Consider the following 16,213-nt stretch of genomic DNA (forward strand, 5'->3'; position numbering starts at 1 on the left):
GCCTGCTGCTGCCAGCTCCCAGCTCTTAGAGACCACGTGCTGGGCCCAGCCAGGTCCTGCCAGCCCTGGGGACCCTCTGCTGCCCAGCCAGGCTGGTCCCATGGCAGCAAGACCAGGAGTGGCATGCGGGGACCGTGTGCTGGGCCCTGCTGGCCCTGGGGACCCTCTGCTGCCCAAATGGGCCAGTCCTTTGGTGGCAGGACCCAGCACAGCACACAGGGACTGGCCCTGGGGCTGCTTGTGCTTCCTAGGTGGGCCAGGCCCTGCCAGGTCCTGCTGGCCCTGGGGCTGCTCATGCTTCCCGGGTAGTTTGGTCCTGCTGTGTGGCACACAAGTTCAACGTCATTGTCAGGGATGCCTTGGAAGGGGACAGGGCTGCTGGTGATGGTGCCAGCACCACCAGCAAGCTCATTTCCAAATACAGGAAGGTGGCAAGTTACTTCCACCAGAGCATCAGGGTGGGCAAGATTCTGTGGGTCAAACAAGCAGAGCTGAGCATCCTGCAACACAAAATCATGCAGGATGTGGAAACTTGGTGGAACTCCACATACCTGATGTTTGAGAGGCCTGTAGAGCAACAGAAGGTAATCCATGAGATGGCCTTGCTCAGGAAGATTGGGATCAGCAGCCCCCTTAACAATGGGATACCATCTCCCAGGTCTCGGTGGTCCTCAAGCCCTTCCTCGAGGCCACCAGGACCCCCAACACTGCCGACACCCTCCTTAGCCAGGTGATCCTCATAGTAAGGGAACTTCAGAGCCAAATGGAGAGCTTCCAGGGGATCAATGTTCCTGGCTGGGGCAAGCCGCTGTCACCAAACATCCAAGCATTGGTGAGGCATCTGAAGGAGGGCATCAGGAAATGGCTAGATCCCTTGTGTTCCAGTACGGTCCAAGTGCTGCCTGCCATGTGTGACCCAAGGGTGAAGGGCAGTGTGTGCAGCAGCCAAAGCCTGAATCAGTGAACAGAGGTGCTGGTGAAGAGAGCCAGGGAGGCAGAACGGTAGAAGCGGGGAGATGTGGAAGAGGGGGATCCATTGTCCCACGCTAGCATGCCATCCACCAGCCAGTCTCCTTCTCCACCACAGGTGCTGCCAATGTGGGCCAAGGGCATGGCTTTCATGGTGGGGTCCAGAGGCACCAAACCTCACCATCAGGCAGGTAGCACTCAGGCCTTGGTGGCTGCCTATCTTGCCGAGGATGTAGAGCTGCTGCTGTGCGACCCCTTGGCCTACTGTACAAACCACAGCCAGATGTGGCCAGATCTGGCCACCATTGCCTATGAACACCTGTCCTGTCCACTGACCAGTGTTCCAAGCGAGAGGGTGTTCAGTATTGCTGGGGATGTAGTGACACCCCACTGCACCTGCTTGGATCCTGGTTTTGGGGAGCAGCTGTTGTTCTTGAAGGTGAACCTCCCACTGCTGGGGTTCCTCAAGCTCCAGGTGCAGACGGAGTGAATGTCACCTTCCTCACTCCATCTGCACCTATTTCCTTTTTTCATTTTTTTAAAGGCCATTTAATTCCCCGTTCTCAGAGCTGAAGGGAGCACTCACTGCATCACCAGGCATCAGGAGAAGAACATGTCCCTGCTGAGCTTCTGTGCCAGGACAAACTTGGCACTATGGGCTGGGGCTATGGGGAGGAGGAGGCCCCAGGTCCTGGGCATGACCACTAAAACTGCACTCTGCCAGGGTTGGGGAGGCCTGGCGGGACTCCTGGTGGCATGGCAGTCCCAGGAAATGCCAGGACCTAGGATCCCCCTGATGAAAGACAGGTAGGAGGTGCTATAACCTCCAGCTACCACATGCATGCACACAGTCCTGGCTGGGGAAAGCCCAGACCCATCACATCTTTGACAGGCCTGAGGCTTGCTGGTTGCAGTGGAGTTGTGAGGCTCCAGGTGAGCTCAGCTTAGCTGCCTGGGATGCCATCTTTCAGGTCAAAAAACCCTTTGTCAGGCTGAGGAAGCACCTGCAGTTGGTCTGTGTGTGCTGTTCCTGGATGGAAGGAATAGTAAAGCAGCAAGAAGCTGGCATGCAATGCAGGCAAGAAAGCCAGTCAGTGAAAATGGAAATGGAGGTGTTAGGGGCTGAGGGACAGGCTGGGGTGAGGGGAGGGAAAGAGGATGTAGCAGCACAGGTAAAAGTGCAGAGGTGCCTGGGGTGTCAGATGTCCAGCAGGTCAGTGTGTGCCAGAATTCTACTGTCTATACTGAGCCCATGAGTTTCTGTACCTACTACCTAGGAGGCTGATGACATGAAGTTCATAGGCCCAGCTCTGAAAGTGGTTTGTAAATTCCTTTTTAAGATCAGGCCTGACAGACTGGAGACAGAATGGGGTTTTTTGTGAGAAATGTGCTCCCACAGGTAGTTGGGTATTCTTGTCTTTGATAGATACTGGTGTACAGTTTGTGGGGGTACTGAAGATTGTTGGCAGGTTTTGTTTTCAGCCATAGGAAGTTGTCTTCTGGTGAGAGGTTAGGTTAGCAAGATTCGGTGCTTGTTTGAATTTACAAACCACTTTTCAGAGTCAACCTATGAATTTCACTTTATCTGCCTCCTAGGTACAGAAACTCATGGACTTAATATAGACATTGGATTTATGACACACTACAACCTGCCAGACATCTGACTCCCCAGGTACCTCCGGCATTTTTACCTGCACTGCTACATCCCCTCCCCCCCTTCCCCACCCAGCCTGTTCCTCACCCCCTGACACCTCTATTTCCATTTTCACTGACTGGCTTTCTTGCCTGTATTGAATGCCAGCCTCTGGCTTCTTTACTATTCCATCCAGGAACAACACACACAGACCAACTGCAGGTGCCTAAGAAGGGGCTACCATCCCTGCAAGTTTCATCTGAATCAGGCAAGAAATGACAAAGTTATAGGCAGTTTTGTGCTTCCCCATTATAGCCTATGGGCAAAATGGCAAAACAGTAAAACAGTTTCAATGAAACGAAACAGAACAGCAGTTTCAAAACTAAATAAAACTCTAAACGAAACACTGTCCTGTTGAAACAGCAAAATGGAAATCAAAACGGAATTAGTGCTGTTTCACTCATCCCTACCAGCAAGCCCTTTTGAGCTCCAGTACAGTGGGGGAAGGTATGGGAAAAGTTAATGGTTTATCCTTTGCCTTGCACATATTTGTAGATGCAAAGACCGGTTCATTGATTGAGTAGCACCATAAATTTGTGACAAAAGGGCAGCATCCAGACAAGCACAGATGTGCAGTGTGTGGCACCGCAGATCAGTCTGCAGCACCACACACTGAGCAAGCAGGCATTCATCGCACTGCTACATTGCAGCGCCAGGGGTGAGGGGATGGGGGTTGACCCCAAGAGATCTTGGGGTCAAAAAAACCCATGCTGAAAAAAGTGGGGCAGCGTATATGATGGCAGCATGCACTACCCAAAATTGGAACCTAGCTGGCCAGAGCCATGCTCCAGCTGCCAGCCAGGTTTTCTTGTGTGTCTGCAGTTCTGGGAGGCCCCCAGGACCTCAGGTAAGGTGGCTGGGGCCAGCACAGTTGATGGCTGCAGCCTCCCCTACCCCACCCATGTAACCTGCTATGTCCCAGAGCATGTGTGGCATGGGTGTTCCCTGGGGACAAGAAGCAGTGGCACAAACACTTTGCTCATCTGGATATGCCCAAAGTGTTTATCATGCATAAGTCTGAAAATTATCAGAGCTAGCATGCTTGACTTGCCCACCAGCCCACTACAGCACTGTCCTCTTTGACAATGAATAACCCAGCATGACAATATGCCATTTTCTTTTAATAAAAGTAATTTGATACCCATGCACTCCCAGTGTGGTACAAAGGGGATTGAGTTTAAATGAGATCAGGACCACAATTCTCACTTGACCCAGTGCGAGGCAAAGCAGCATGAAGCTTATTAGCACATTGCTGCTGCCTATAAGGAAAGGGTAAAATTCAGAGATAACTCATAGGGATACTTAAAGTTATGCTCCTTTTATACTGGGTTTGCATGTCTACCACTCTCGTACCTACATTAGATAATTGTGACTATGATAGGCATGTATTTCCAGAAACCTTAATGTAATGTCTTTCTCTGAGTGATTGGGAACCAATTTTTCTCTCTCCATCATTGGAAGTAATTTAATAAAGTAGAGCGAGTACTCTCCCACACTGGAAGCAACTGCTGTATATTTAGGTAAATGTTGTCTGTATAAAGATAAGAAAACCAACAAACTACCAGCTAATTTTAAATTTATCTCTCATTCTGAGGCTTTGTGAGATGGGAATTTCAGGGATATTTAGGGTTATTTAAGATATAGTTAAAAACTCCCATTTTTCAATGCTATTTCCAGCAATATCTCATGCCAGGAAGCAGTACAAAAATGTTTTGGTTTTCGGGTAGTATTCGTACAAACCACGATTTACTACTAAGTCTGCTTTTCTCTGCAAAGCTCTGGCTGCAAAGAGGTTGTTTATAGGAGCACTGCCAAGGATTTTTTTTTTTAAACTTCTTAATATTTGTTTTCACTTTTGCATTGTTTTTAACACCTTCTTCAAAATGTGAAGACATCATGTTTGCCTCTCCCTGCTCTCTCAGGAAAACATCAATCCTCATCCCTCTCAGATCCCCTTTCCTATGGGACACAAGCCAGTTGGTCTTCATTTTATTTTTATTCCTTTATCTCATCTACCAGCAAATGAAGAAGTCATTAGTGATATCAGTTAAGTATATGGCATATGGGAGTGTTAGTTAAATTAAATATATTCTGGTACTTGTCTGGTTGTTTCAGGTGGTAGCAAACTTAAATTTTGCAGAATCATAAATTAAGAGGTCATTTCCACTGCCTTTTTAACAGTGCTTTAATTTTGAAATAAATATACGCAGAGTGTACCGTATACAGTCCAATAATTAGGTCCATCCATTGTGGTATCTTGTCTCTTTTGCTAGCCTGGCCAAGTGTAAGGCACAGAGAACCTAACTTTAGCTCAGCTTGCTAGGTTAAAATTGTTTTAAGGAAACTGATAGGAAAATTCAGTGCTGTCTTCCTAAGCTAAGAACTGGAACCCTTAACTACAAGTGATAGTGTCATAAAACATTTGGGGTGTGAAGTTGTAATCCCCAGTGCAAGCAAAGTTTACTTGTGGCTGTGAAGAGACTATAATATTATACAGGTACACTGAAAATTAATGAAGTAAAAGTGCAGTGAAATCTGTATAAAAGACTACCCTTATAACTTTAAGACATCCTTCCCTCTTAAGAGAATGTCTCAAAGTGACCTCAAATGCATTAAGTTCTGATTCAGCTTTACAAGATCACTGCCATTAAACAACTAATTGTTATAGGCTCCGTGAGTGATCATTTGGTTTCACTAAATTGTAAACCACTCAAAAGCATTGCATTTAATGCATAGGTGGGCTCAAGTATATTCGAAGTGGGGGCTTGGGTCCCAACTTTTGTTTGAGCCCCATACCCAGTATAATGGTACTTACAAAAGATTAAACCAAGGCAAATCACTGTTCTCGAAGCAGTCATTAACTTCCACAATATAGGGTCAGAGAAGCCAAATGTGTGCTATTTAATACAGAAAGTGGGTGGTGATAATGAAATGCCTACACAGGCCAAAAAAAAATTATCAGCTCCAGACTTGGATTATGACTTTAGAAAAATATAGGAGGCTGTATGAAGAAGCACTCAAAAGTGGTTTTCTGCTCTGCAAAACAGCAGTCTAATGGAAAGCTGATGCATGCCAACCATGCTCTCTTAATTTACATGTTTTTAAAAAGTAAATGAACATGTCGAACCGAGCCAACCATTCCACTCTATCAACCAGTTTACTTCTCTTTGAAGCGGGCACCAACATCTACCTACAGAATAGGAGTTCTCAACTGGCCAAAACCAAATGCAGATCCAAATTTTTTAAAACAGGGTGTTCCAAAGGCAACCTGCACCACAACTTGACCATGGCCAGAGGGGAGGGAGGAGCACGGGTACACTGGGGGTGAAGTGGGAGGGGGCAGGCAGGAAGCAAGCATAGAAAGAAGGTACTGCTCAATAATACCATGTCTTCAGACAAACCTGGAACCTTCCGCAACCACTCCCAGTTGGAGCAGGGCAACACCATCTCTGGGCCTTCCCCCATGTCCAGTTCAACTAGAGATAGTGGTGGCAGTGGGCGAGTCCTGTGCAGCTGTGGGGAGTGACTGTATGGGGTGCTGGGCTTGACTGGGACCAGTAGCAGTAGGCTGGTCCTCCCTTCCTGAGCCTGCTCCCTGCCTAGTCCCTTCTCCAGTGTCCCTACCAGCTGGAGGGTGAGTGTTCACTGCACAGATGCACAGGAGGGTGCAACTGTGCTACTGCCCACCCCAAACTGCCTGCAACCAGAACCATGTATGGAAAGTAAGAGCATTTAGAGTTGCTGTTTTTTCATTGGCTACAAATAGATGTCGCATTTGTCCCAGAATAAATCTTTTTTATTCCAGGATAATGTGCTGAAGTTCAGACATCCATGCCCATTGTCCTGGGATAAATCAAAAAAATGTTCACCGGATAACAAGCACTAGCAATTTAACCCTGGACAGTACAAAGTACATCTGAACGGTTATCCCAGGATGGCATCATTGAATCAGTGGCAGAAAAGCAGCAGTGCATTCAGCCACTCGCTAAACCCTGATTAGGATGGTGATGTGTGTGCATGCCAATCCTGGGATATTTCTGTTCCAGGACAAACACAGGAATAACTTGTCCAGTGACAAATGCAACATTTGTTCCTATCCATTATGATGGGTAACCACAAAGAACAGCCATGAGACAAGTGCTAAATTTAATAGAGTTTTACTCAAGCTGATCTTGCATAAAAATGCAGCCATTTAGTAACAGGCACATTACATCCTGTCCCTGGATTACAGCAAAACAACACTGTTGATTTTTGGCTCTTAGGAAATCAGCATAAACAACAGCTGCCTTTTTAGCTGTTAGGCCAGTGCTCAGAAATGCTGCCACCTGGTGCCAGCCTGGAAATATAACTAGCTTCCTATGTATATTGTATTTGGGGTTAAATAGTGTCTCCTGTGGGAAATGGGGTTCTAACAAATACCCAAGAAATCTTAACCCAAAGTGCCCAAAGCTTTCAAGCTTGTTGTTACTGAGTAAGTCACAGTGTGATTATAGTTCAAAAGTACCTGCATATCACAACTGGCACAACCATTTTATGCTGATGAGCTTGTGAAATAAATCCATTCTTTTTGTCAACATAGTAGTTCTTGCATCAAGAGTAAAAGCCAATTTTTCCTCTTTGTTACCTGACGGATATTAAAGTAATTTTCATGCCGTATGCTCAGGGAACCCATGTAGTTATCACCCAGCTCATGGGGACATAAGCTTTGGAAAATAAAAGCATCATCATTTATTTGTTCTCTGTAGTGTAGTGTTCATTTCATCAGGTCTTCATTAATGTATGAGTTAGAAAGTGTAGGTTTGGTGGATCTCAGTCTGGAAAGTGGGATGTTTGTGGTTGAAACAAAGAAGGATTTAGGATTATGGGATTCTATACCCTACTAAATATTGACTTGTTCTGCATTTAGTTCAAGTCACTTAATTTATGTATGTATGTATTTATTTATTTAGACTTATGTCCCACCTTACCTAAAAGGCTCAGGACCTCTTTGTGCCTCACCCCATGTACAATCCAGACTTACCAAGCCAAGAGCAGTGCCCTCAAACAAGCTGTACTTCTCTACACAAACTGCCTCCTGAACCTAGCAAAGTGCTTATGTGTCTGTGCAGCGCTGTGGGAGGGCTAATTAGCCTATGGCCAGTTTACCTGGTGCTGTTATGCAGCAGTACTAATTACCCCTCAGCACTGACAAAGCTACAATGCTTCTGGTTCAGAAGGCAATCAATCTCAAGGGGACAGCACAGTGTATCTGAGGGTGCTGCTGGTGGTGATAAGCTTGCACTGTAGACATAACCTCTGTTTCTTCTTCTATTAAATGGATGTAATACTTGCTTACCTTCTATGGCAATGAGAGAATTCACTGTAAATAGTTTAGAATGAAATATTATTGGATTATAGATGCTGTGCTATTTAAAGGCCTGATCTGAAGTCAACAGGCATCTTTCTATGGACCCCCCTCCCCCCCCCCCCCCCCCCGGCCTTTCTTTAGGTTAGGCCATAAAGACAAAGTAATTCTTACTATTTAGGTATACAAGTACACTAATAATTCATTTTCAGGTCAAAGCTCTCAAAATGGGACTCATAAATTCACATGTAAGTGCCTAGATAACTAGTCTGATTTTCATCAGTGCTAAGTTACAGCTACTGAATCATTGGGAAGTACCAGATGCTTAGCACAGTTGACAGTAAGGCCATTGAATGTCTTTGTTAGGCTCCTAGGTTTAAAAATATCAGACATAGCAACATGAATTCCTCTATTTCCATTTTCTATGTGAAACTTGAATTATTTTTCTCAGGCTTCAACTCAAGAAGTTAATAAAAGTTCCTGAATGTGCAGAATTGAAAACTTTAGTAATAAATTGCAGCAATATGATTTCAAAAATACAGCCACTTACAGGGGTTTAAAAGACTCATTCAAGGCATCCATATGTATAGCTCACCCTTATATTGGCCGAGTTTAGGCCCAAAAGCCGCTACTGCAGTGACTGAACAAAACCAAGGGACATCCTGGAATGTGGGAGTGAAAGAGTGAAACTGAGAAGGGCCCAGCCAAGCTGCACAGCTGGCTGGAAGAAAAAACTGAAATTTGGGGAAAAAAATGTGCAAAACCTTGCTTTTTATCAGGAACTCCTGTGACATGGCTGCCAACTTTACACATCAGCATTCTGAAAGCAGACATCTTGGTATCATGGTCTGTCTCTATCAATTATGATTAAAAACTAGGGGATCAAATACTGCTCCCAGTGTCCACTGTGCTGCCCCACTGAGAATACATTCCCGAGAGCAGAATTAAGTCTAATCTTTTCAGAGCCTTCAGTATCTTTTTTTGGTTTTTATATATAAGTTTCCATCTTCCATGACACATTCTCTAAGAATTATTATCTCAAGCTCGGAACAAGGAATGACAGAGTTCTGGGAAGCTATTGATTCTGCCTGAAACAAAAGCAGAACAAATATATGCCCCAAAGCCCATTTACCCGATACTGAATGCTGTGCATTCAACAGACCTGCTAGTTAATGATATTGCCCATAAGTAATGTTTTAACCATAAACTAGCTTTTGTTTGCTTTGAAAGCCACAGAACCAAAGAGGAAGTGTAGGAGAATGAGGGCAGGGCAGTGGCAAGAAACCTCATGACCTCATTCTTTCCGCCCCGTGGAGATTGGTTGACTGAGGGCTGGGACAGCATTTAAATTCCAAAGGGCTGCAGATGTTAAATCAGTGGAAGAGGAGAGCAAAGAAAGCCTGAATAGTTTCAGAGCAGATTGGCTTGAGCTGCTTCAGAGCTAACAGCTCCCCTGTCAGCTTCAACTCTTCTGATCCAGATACCAGGAAAGGTAAATGCACATTTTGTTTTTTGATGTCTGATGCTGTATCATGCCATTATTCATGTGGGTATCAGGCAGTAAAGCTTAAACATCCCACTTTTCAGTTAAGTTTTAAGCATTCTAGTTCTTCTGTTCAGGGGTGAGCCTTCAGAGCAGTAAAACTGGTGAGAGAGAGGATGCAGCACGCAATATTAAATTACAATGTTCAGTCTGTACAGGAAGTAGTTAGATTCCTGTCACTAGGTCCAATGCTAAAAACTGGAAGCTGCCACTTGGAAACCAGAATTCCTAAATGTCACAACTGTCATGTTACAGAGCACTCTCCTGGCAGACTTCCTGGCTCTGGATAGGATATTTTATATTGTAACACTACTATAATGTCTTATAATTGGTTGTTTGACATGTTGTTTTTTTTTATATGTCTGTGTTAAATCTCCTTCACTGCTAGACTTGGCAAAGACATTTTAAATTTGTCCTCCAAAATCTAACTAAATACATTGTTTTGCAATGTTCTCTACCACTTCTTTGGAGCTCATTTGCTACATTTTTGCTAACTGCTATAGAAGGACTCAGTCATGTGGAGGATCTTCGCCATCTCTGTCTACTAACTCAACAATGTCCTGTAGCCTATCAGGAATTATTCACTTCTAAGTAACTAAAACTGCAATGTGAACCTGGTATTTCCTTTCATTTCCTGCTGCAAAATATAGCCTATTTTTTTCAGACTTCTGGAAAAACTTGATCAGAAAAGCAGTATCCTTTTATAGACACTTATGCTTGCATTTATTTATTGCTGCTTTGATTACAATTCTGAATATTTGATTTTACACTAACTGAAAAAAGACAAAATGTTTTTTTCTTTTCCTCACTTATTTCTCATTAAATGTGAAACTGAATCTGACCCTTTAGCAAACAACATTTAGCTATATTCATAAAGCTTATCTTCATAAACTAAATCCTTGGATTACAGACTTGGAAATGTACTGAACGTCTTCCAATTCTCAGAGTTGCAGAGTTCAGGTTTAAATTTTGAGTTGGACATCAGTAATGCATTAGAAGTCTATACTGTGAAATCCTTTAGTTTTGGAGGGGAGGGGAGAGTGGAAATTATGAAGATGCCATTCCTCTCTGTGGTTCACAGTAGGGTGTTGGTGATAACATAGAAAATGTGTGTGGTGGGAATGAAGGGTCTGTAATATCATTAGAATCTCCAACGCAACACAGTGAAGCATGAGAAGAAAGAGAATCTGTTGCATGTTACTTACTTTTGCAATGTTGGCTTACAATAATGTCCTTTTTTCCCAGGTAAATATCACAATGAAGACTGCAGTGCTTTGTTTGTGCCTCATTGGCATTGCCTTTGCATTACCAGTAAGTAAATGACAAAAGCTGCATGAGTTGTATGTTTCCTTTGTACATTAGCAGCAAGCAATTCTGAGAACCATTTTTTTTCTTTCTTCCCTGAAGGTGAGTAAATCTAAGCACCGGCCTGATTCAAGGAGCTCTGAAGAAAGAGATGTAAGTTCCTTTTACAGTTAAACTTTTTCTCTTTTATTTAGATCTTTTCTTAAAAAAATAATGTTGCCATCTCATCTAGGTTAAATGGCACGTTCTTATTTACCCTCAACTCTAATGACATTTGGCATTCCACAGAAGGTACTTTGCACAGTGTAAGGTAGTGTATGGGGAAAAGTCAATTGGCTGTTTTGGGGGAGAAGTCCATTCCTGTATGTAATTGGCAACAGGCTCTAAAACATATCCCCTTGATTTAACAAGCATGTACCCAACTTTACTCTGACACCCAGGGCAGCCCCAGTCATTGTGATGGTACTACGTTTGTATGGGGAAGAGAGAATCTGTCCCCAAGACCAAATATAGAAAGAGGTTTTCAAAGAGGGGAAAGGAGGAAGAAGCAATTACAATCCCTGTTAAGTGACATGTCCCTCCTACTGCTGAAAGCACTAGTCAACCCTCAGGGAGCAGAGAGGCAGTAAGGAAGTAGAAAAATAATTCTTTTCCTTCCATGAGCCTGGGAAGATGTGTAGTGAGACCCCCAACAGGTATACATATACTGAGCCTGTTAGGGCATTGCTGTCAGCACGACTTCTTCCTTGGAGTGCACTAAAATCCTTTAAGAGCTTTCTGCCTCACTCTGAGATAAAAAAGCAACTTGTTTAAAACATTTTTCTTCAGAAAATAAATGGTACAAATGGCCTGGATGCCAGTGAATGCTTAACCATCATGGCCCACATGCCACAATGACCAAATAGCTACACATCACTACAAAATCAGAACACAGACTGACTAAAGCACTAGAGGTAACAGGGTAAGAAAGAATGAACAGGTGGTGGTCCTAATTCTCCTTTCATTTCTACCAGGGTTACCCCACTGCATTCCTATCAGTGGAGTTACTCCTGATTCCTGTCCATGCTGATAACAGGAGAATGAAGCCTAGCCTTTTGCATATTTCTATGTATTTTATGTAGGGACTGGTGAAAGCCATAAGGTTTAGATATAGAATCCAAGCTTTTCTCAAACTAAAGATTGTTTGCAGCTGGGGTGGGGCGTGGTCAGCCTGGAACTGACACAGGAGCCAGCTGCAAAGTTCTGATCTGATCTTCCTAAGGTTCAAGACTACCCATATTATTCTTGGAAGTAGGCACATCTCTGATATTAAGGCATTCAGATGTCAGTATTCCTAATTTATTTTTACTACTTTTGCTTTTCATTGCATTTCTAACAGTTACACTATAAAGAAGGTAGGTGTTTCAGATGCCACAGCTGCCTGAAAATGGATGCCTGTGATTTAATACAGTTTCACACGCAGCTGTAGTTTTGATTATGACCTTGATTCTTATTGTCTTCAAGGATTCCAGAAGCCATCATCATCACAGGCATCACCTCCGTGTGCAGACAGAGTCACGTGTGAGTCCACCATGGGCACAAGAAGTTCATGTACTACCTCAACAGGTTTGTACAACTGCGTTGTATAGAGATTGCCAAAGTAGTTAGAAGAGAAATATAGATTCCCTGTGAGTGCAGAGTTTTTATATCTACTGAGAAACTACAAGGTGGCATGTTAGGTCCTTAGTCTTAGCTACAATGATAAATAATGCAAAAATGACATCTCTCTTATTTCCCAAAATAGTACACTGATGTATACTGAATTAATTTATTAACATAAATTCAAAGATAATAGCCAATAAAAAAGGGAAAAAACTCTCCATTAATTGCTATAAGATCACCTCTTATGGCTCTACCATGCCTTTACTTGAGCAAAATTTAACTGTAATTGACCAGACCAAACAAGGTCTTTTTTATTGAATTAACTGTAGAGTTGGAAAGCAGTATTAGACAAACTTTTGGGTATAAGGGCCCTTCTTCAGGTCATAAATTCAGAGAACATAGGGTTAGAAGGGACCTCAATGGTCATCTAGTTCAAACCCCTGCATAAATGCAAGAATGCTATTCCTAAACCACCCCTGTCAGGGGATGGAGTCACACTCTTTGGATTCAGGACTAAATTTGGATCCTATAACTGTGATTGTGCAACTCCTTGAAACTGGAAGATAGAGATTAGAGAGAGTACATCTTTCTAATATCCTACAAAAATGCTCTCCCCTCCACTTTTTATTGGTTTTATCTTTTTTTTTTATTGACTAATTGATCAGCATTTCTCAAATTCAAAATTCTAACAATTTTTTTTTAAAGAAAAACTTTGTTGCCAGCTCTTTTTGTCATTAATACTTAGTTTTCTCTTTTGTTTTGCAGACTTCTTTTTCTTCAGAAGAAAGTGTTGAGGTCCCTAAACGGCAGGTGAGTTTTCATCTGCAGCCCAACACCTACCAGATGCAGTACAGCTTCCATCATATAATAATGTCCATTTCTTTTAATAACATTCTTCTGGCACTCCTCTGACAAAATCAGTTCCTAAGTAAAATAAAACTTCAGACAAGGTCAAACAAATGTAGAACAATCAGTTTTCTGAAACTTGCAAAAAAAGCTCTAAATACAATTCTGTTCTCCTGTGAGCTCCCACTGAAGGGATAGGTGGGACCCTTTAAGGAAAAAACATTGAGATAATGAATGAATCTGCCAAAACATACATAGATCTGAAGGAAAACCTTTTGGACACAGGCTACCGACTACACTTTGTCCCCACAAAGGGAATGGGAAGCCCTATAAGCGTCTACTTGTAGAGCTTCCTCAAGGTTCTTCTATTTGGAAAGAGCATACATGTTGCTGACATCTCTTCAAGGAGTGTCAGTATCTGTGGAAGATGCTTAGGAATACACACAGAAACCAAGGGAGTACTACTGCTAGGCCTCTCCCTGCTCTTCTATAGGCAACCTTCCCAAAGTCATAGACAACATGAACTCTGAAAACACAGGAGAGAATGTCACAGAATTGACGCTATACCCCCTACACACCTACACTGTTATACCCTACCTACTGAGCACCCTTTTTTACCATGCTCTGCTACTTTCACTCAAGGTATATGGTAGTATGTAACTGCTACCTCATTCTTTCTTGCTATGGTAAAATAATATCTGCCTACCTCAGCTTTAAAATGTGTAACAGTGTATTAGATAATGACAGAGCAAGCAAGGTACATTGTTATAACAATATCAATTTCATTTCATAAATTAAATTCAGTTGGATGATGCTCTGTTAATTTGTGCTTTTCAGATCTTTCAAGTAGCAAGTAGAAGTACTGAAAGTGAGGATGACCATGATGATGATTCCAACGACACAGATGAATCAGATGAGGATGCTGTCACTGACTTCCCCACTGATTTCCCAGTCACTGAGACTTTCCCTCCTTTCTCCCCTACACGGGGAGACAATTCAGGCAGAGGAGACAGTGTGGGCTATAGAATGAGAGCCAAAGCAAAGTTGGTGAAGTCTAGCAGGCACTACCAAGCTACAGGAAAGGTAAATATCACTGGGTAGTGGTAATCAAGTTTCCAGGAAAGAGAGAAGATTTTAAAATAAGAGTTTGCTTTTGAGGCCATCTGCTATGAAATGATATGCAAGACTAAAAGGGTGTATTCCTACTTAATATAGATACCTAACTTTCATTAAAGGTAGCAAGTATTGCATACAGACAGCAGGCAGCAAAGCTATTGCAAGGGAGCAGCAGAATCATGATATACTCACAAGTGAGAACCAAGGACAGTGTAAAATCATATTATACAATGTTTGTGTAACTCTGTAAATATTCAGTAGGCTGTACAATATAGACAGCATAGAGATCTTTGAGAACTGCCTAAACACAAAAGGCATGACATGTTTCAGTGAAGTATTGCAATATGCAGTGATTCACTGGCTCCTCAGAATCTAGAATATCAACTATTTGTGCTTTCTCTCCTATGCTATACAGTTCATTGTACATGATGCCACTGAAGAGGGCGACAGTACACCAGACACAGAAAGCCAGCAGGTAGACTATTCCAAACCCCTCCCTGCTGCACACCTTGTTCCAGGAAAATATGACATCAGTGTGGAGTGGGATGACAAAAGCCACATGAAGGATAGCAATGAGGTCATCAGCAGGTCACGTGATGACAGCCATCAGAGACTCGAGAGCGTTGAGGTAGACACAGATGACAGCAAACCTGATGTCCCAGAAGACAGCCACATGAGCAATGAAAGCAGAGAACAGCATCACACCCAAATTTCAGCTAGTGTCCCTGAAACTGATGCTGACAGTAACCAAACTGCTGAGAGTGCTGAAGATATTCAAGACCATCACAGCCTTGAAGACAATGAGGTCACTATTTAAAGAAAAACAAATATATAACATTTTTTTTACTTTGGTGAGGGAGAAACTGTTTCATTTTAAGAAATGTTTGCAAATGTAAACCAATTTTGATTTTGATCTTAACTGTAGGCAGAGGTTAGTGGTAACTGTATTAACCAGGCAAACTCAAGTATGCAATATTAGCTCTCCTTTCCATTGCAGAAATGTAAGCCCTCCTACTACATCTGTTACTGTTCTCTTTGATTGTGATTCCGTTATGAAGAAAAATATGTAAAAGGAAGACGAATATAGTTTTACACACAAAGTGAATGTTACCTTTTATGATACTGTACTTCAATGGTTTTAAAATTCCAGTGTATATTTTGTTGTAATGTGTGAGTGAAATAAAACCACAAAATCCTGAACCTCTTCATTTAGTGTGAGCATAATTAAGTGAACTGCACATCACATAGATCACACTAATTCCTGGATAGGAAGAATGAGCTTTATTTCTATTTAGATGAAGAATGCATTATATTACTTTCCTTAAGTATGAAAAATATCTAATCACACAAAATATAGGAGAATAGAAAGATTATGGATTGCTTTGAATATTACAAAGACTTCTAGGAGGATACAAGGGTATTTAAAATATTTAGGGGTGGCTTCCATAATTACAAAGAGTTTGACTTTGTTCCTAGAGGAAAACTGCTGTTTAAAAAAATATTAAAGAGACGTAAGGTCTGTATACTCTCATTTACACTTACATTCAAGGCCAGTTTCACAATTTAAAATTTATTCTGCGTTCCCACAAGATCCACACAAACTCACTTCAAAGTAGAGGAATTTTACCCCCAAAATATCATTTAACATGTATGTTAAACGTCAATACTTCCCTGCTAACTGTGGGCCTAGTTCTGGCAAAAACATCCATTGACTGCAGTGAGCGCAGAGTCAAACTCTGTCCCTCTATCCATTCCT

At 42.5% G+C, this 16,213-nt stretch overlaps 1 protein-coding gene across 2 annotated transcripts in view; it reads left to right on the top strand.

Moving 5' to 3' along the window:
• Positions 1–15,661, top strand: part of SPP1 (secreted phosphoprotein 1) — a 97,217-nt gene extending 81,556 nt beyond the window's left edge. The window contains exons 1-7 of one of the 2 annotated variants that reach the window (XM_006258043.4): positions 9,380–9,498; positions 10,795–10,860; positions 10,957–11,007; positions 12,358–12,459; positions 13,261–13,305; positions 14,179–14,424; positions 14,873–15,661. In XM_006258043.4, coding sequence (XP_006258105.2) covers positions 10,807–10,860; positions 10,957–11,007; positions 12,358–12,459; positions 13,261–13,305; positions 14,179–14,424; positions 14,873–15,274 — 900 coding nt within the window. In that variant the 5' untranslated portion in view covers positions 9,380–9,498; positions 10,795–10,806 and the 3' untranslated portion in view covers positions 15,275–15,661. Of the gene's footprint in view, positions 1–9,379; positions 9,499–10,794; positions 10,861–10,956; positions 11,008–12,357; positions 12,460–13,260; positions 13,306–14,178; positions 14,425–14,872 lie in introns of those variants that run through there. The other variant, XM_059722290.1, reaches the window with a different exon arrangement.
• The last annotated feature ends 552 nt before the right edge of the window (positions 15,662–16,213 follow it).

Source organism: Alligator mississippiensis, chromosome 2, assembly GCF_030867095.1.
Source record: "Alligator mississippiensis isolate rAllMis1 chromosome 2, rAllMis1, whole genome shotgun sequence".
NCBI classification, from domain to species: Eukaryota; Metazoa; Chordata; order Crocodylia; family Alligatoridae; genus Alligator; species Alligator mississippiensis.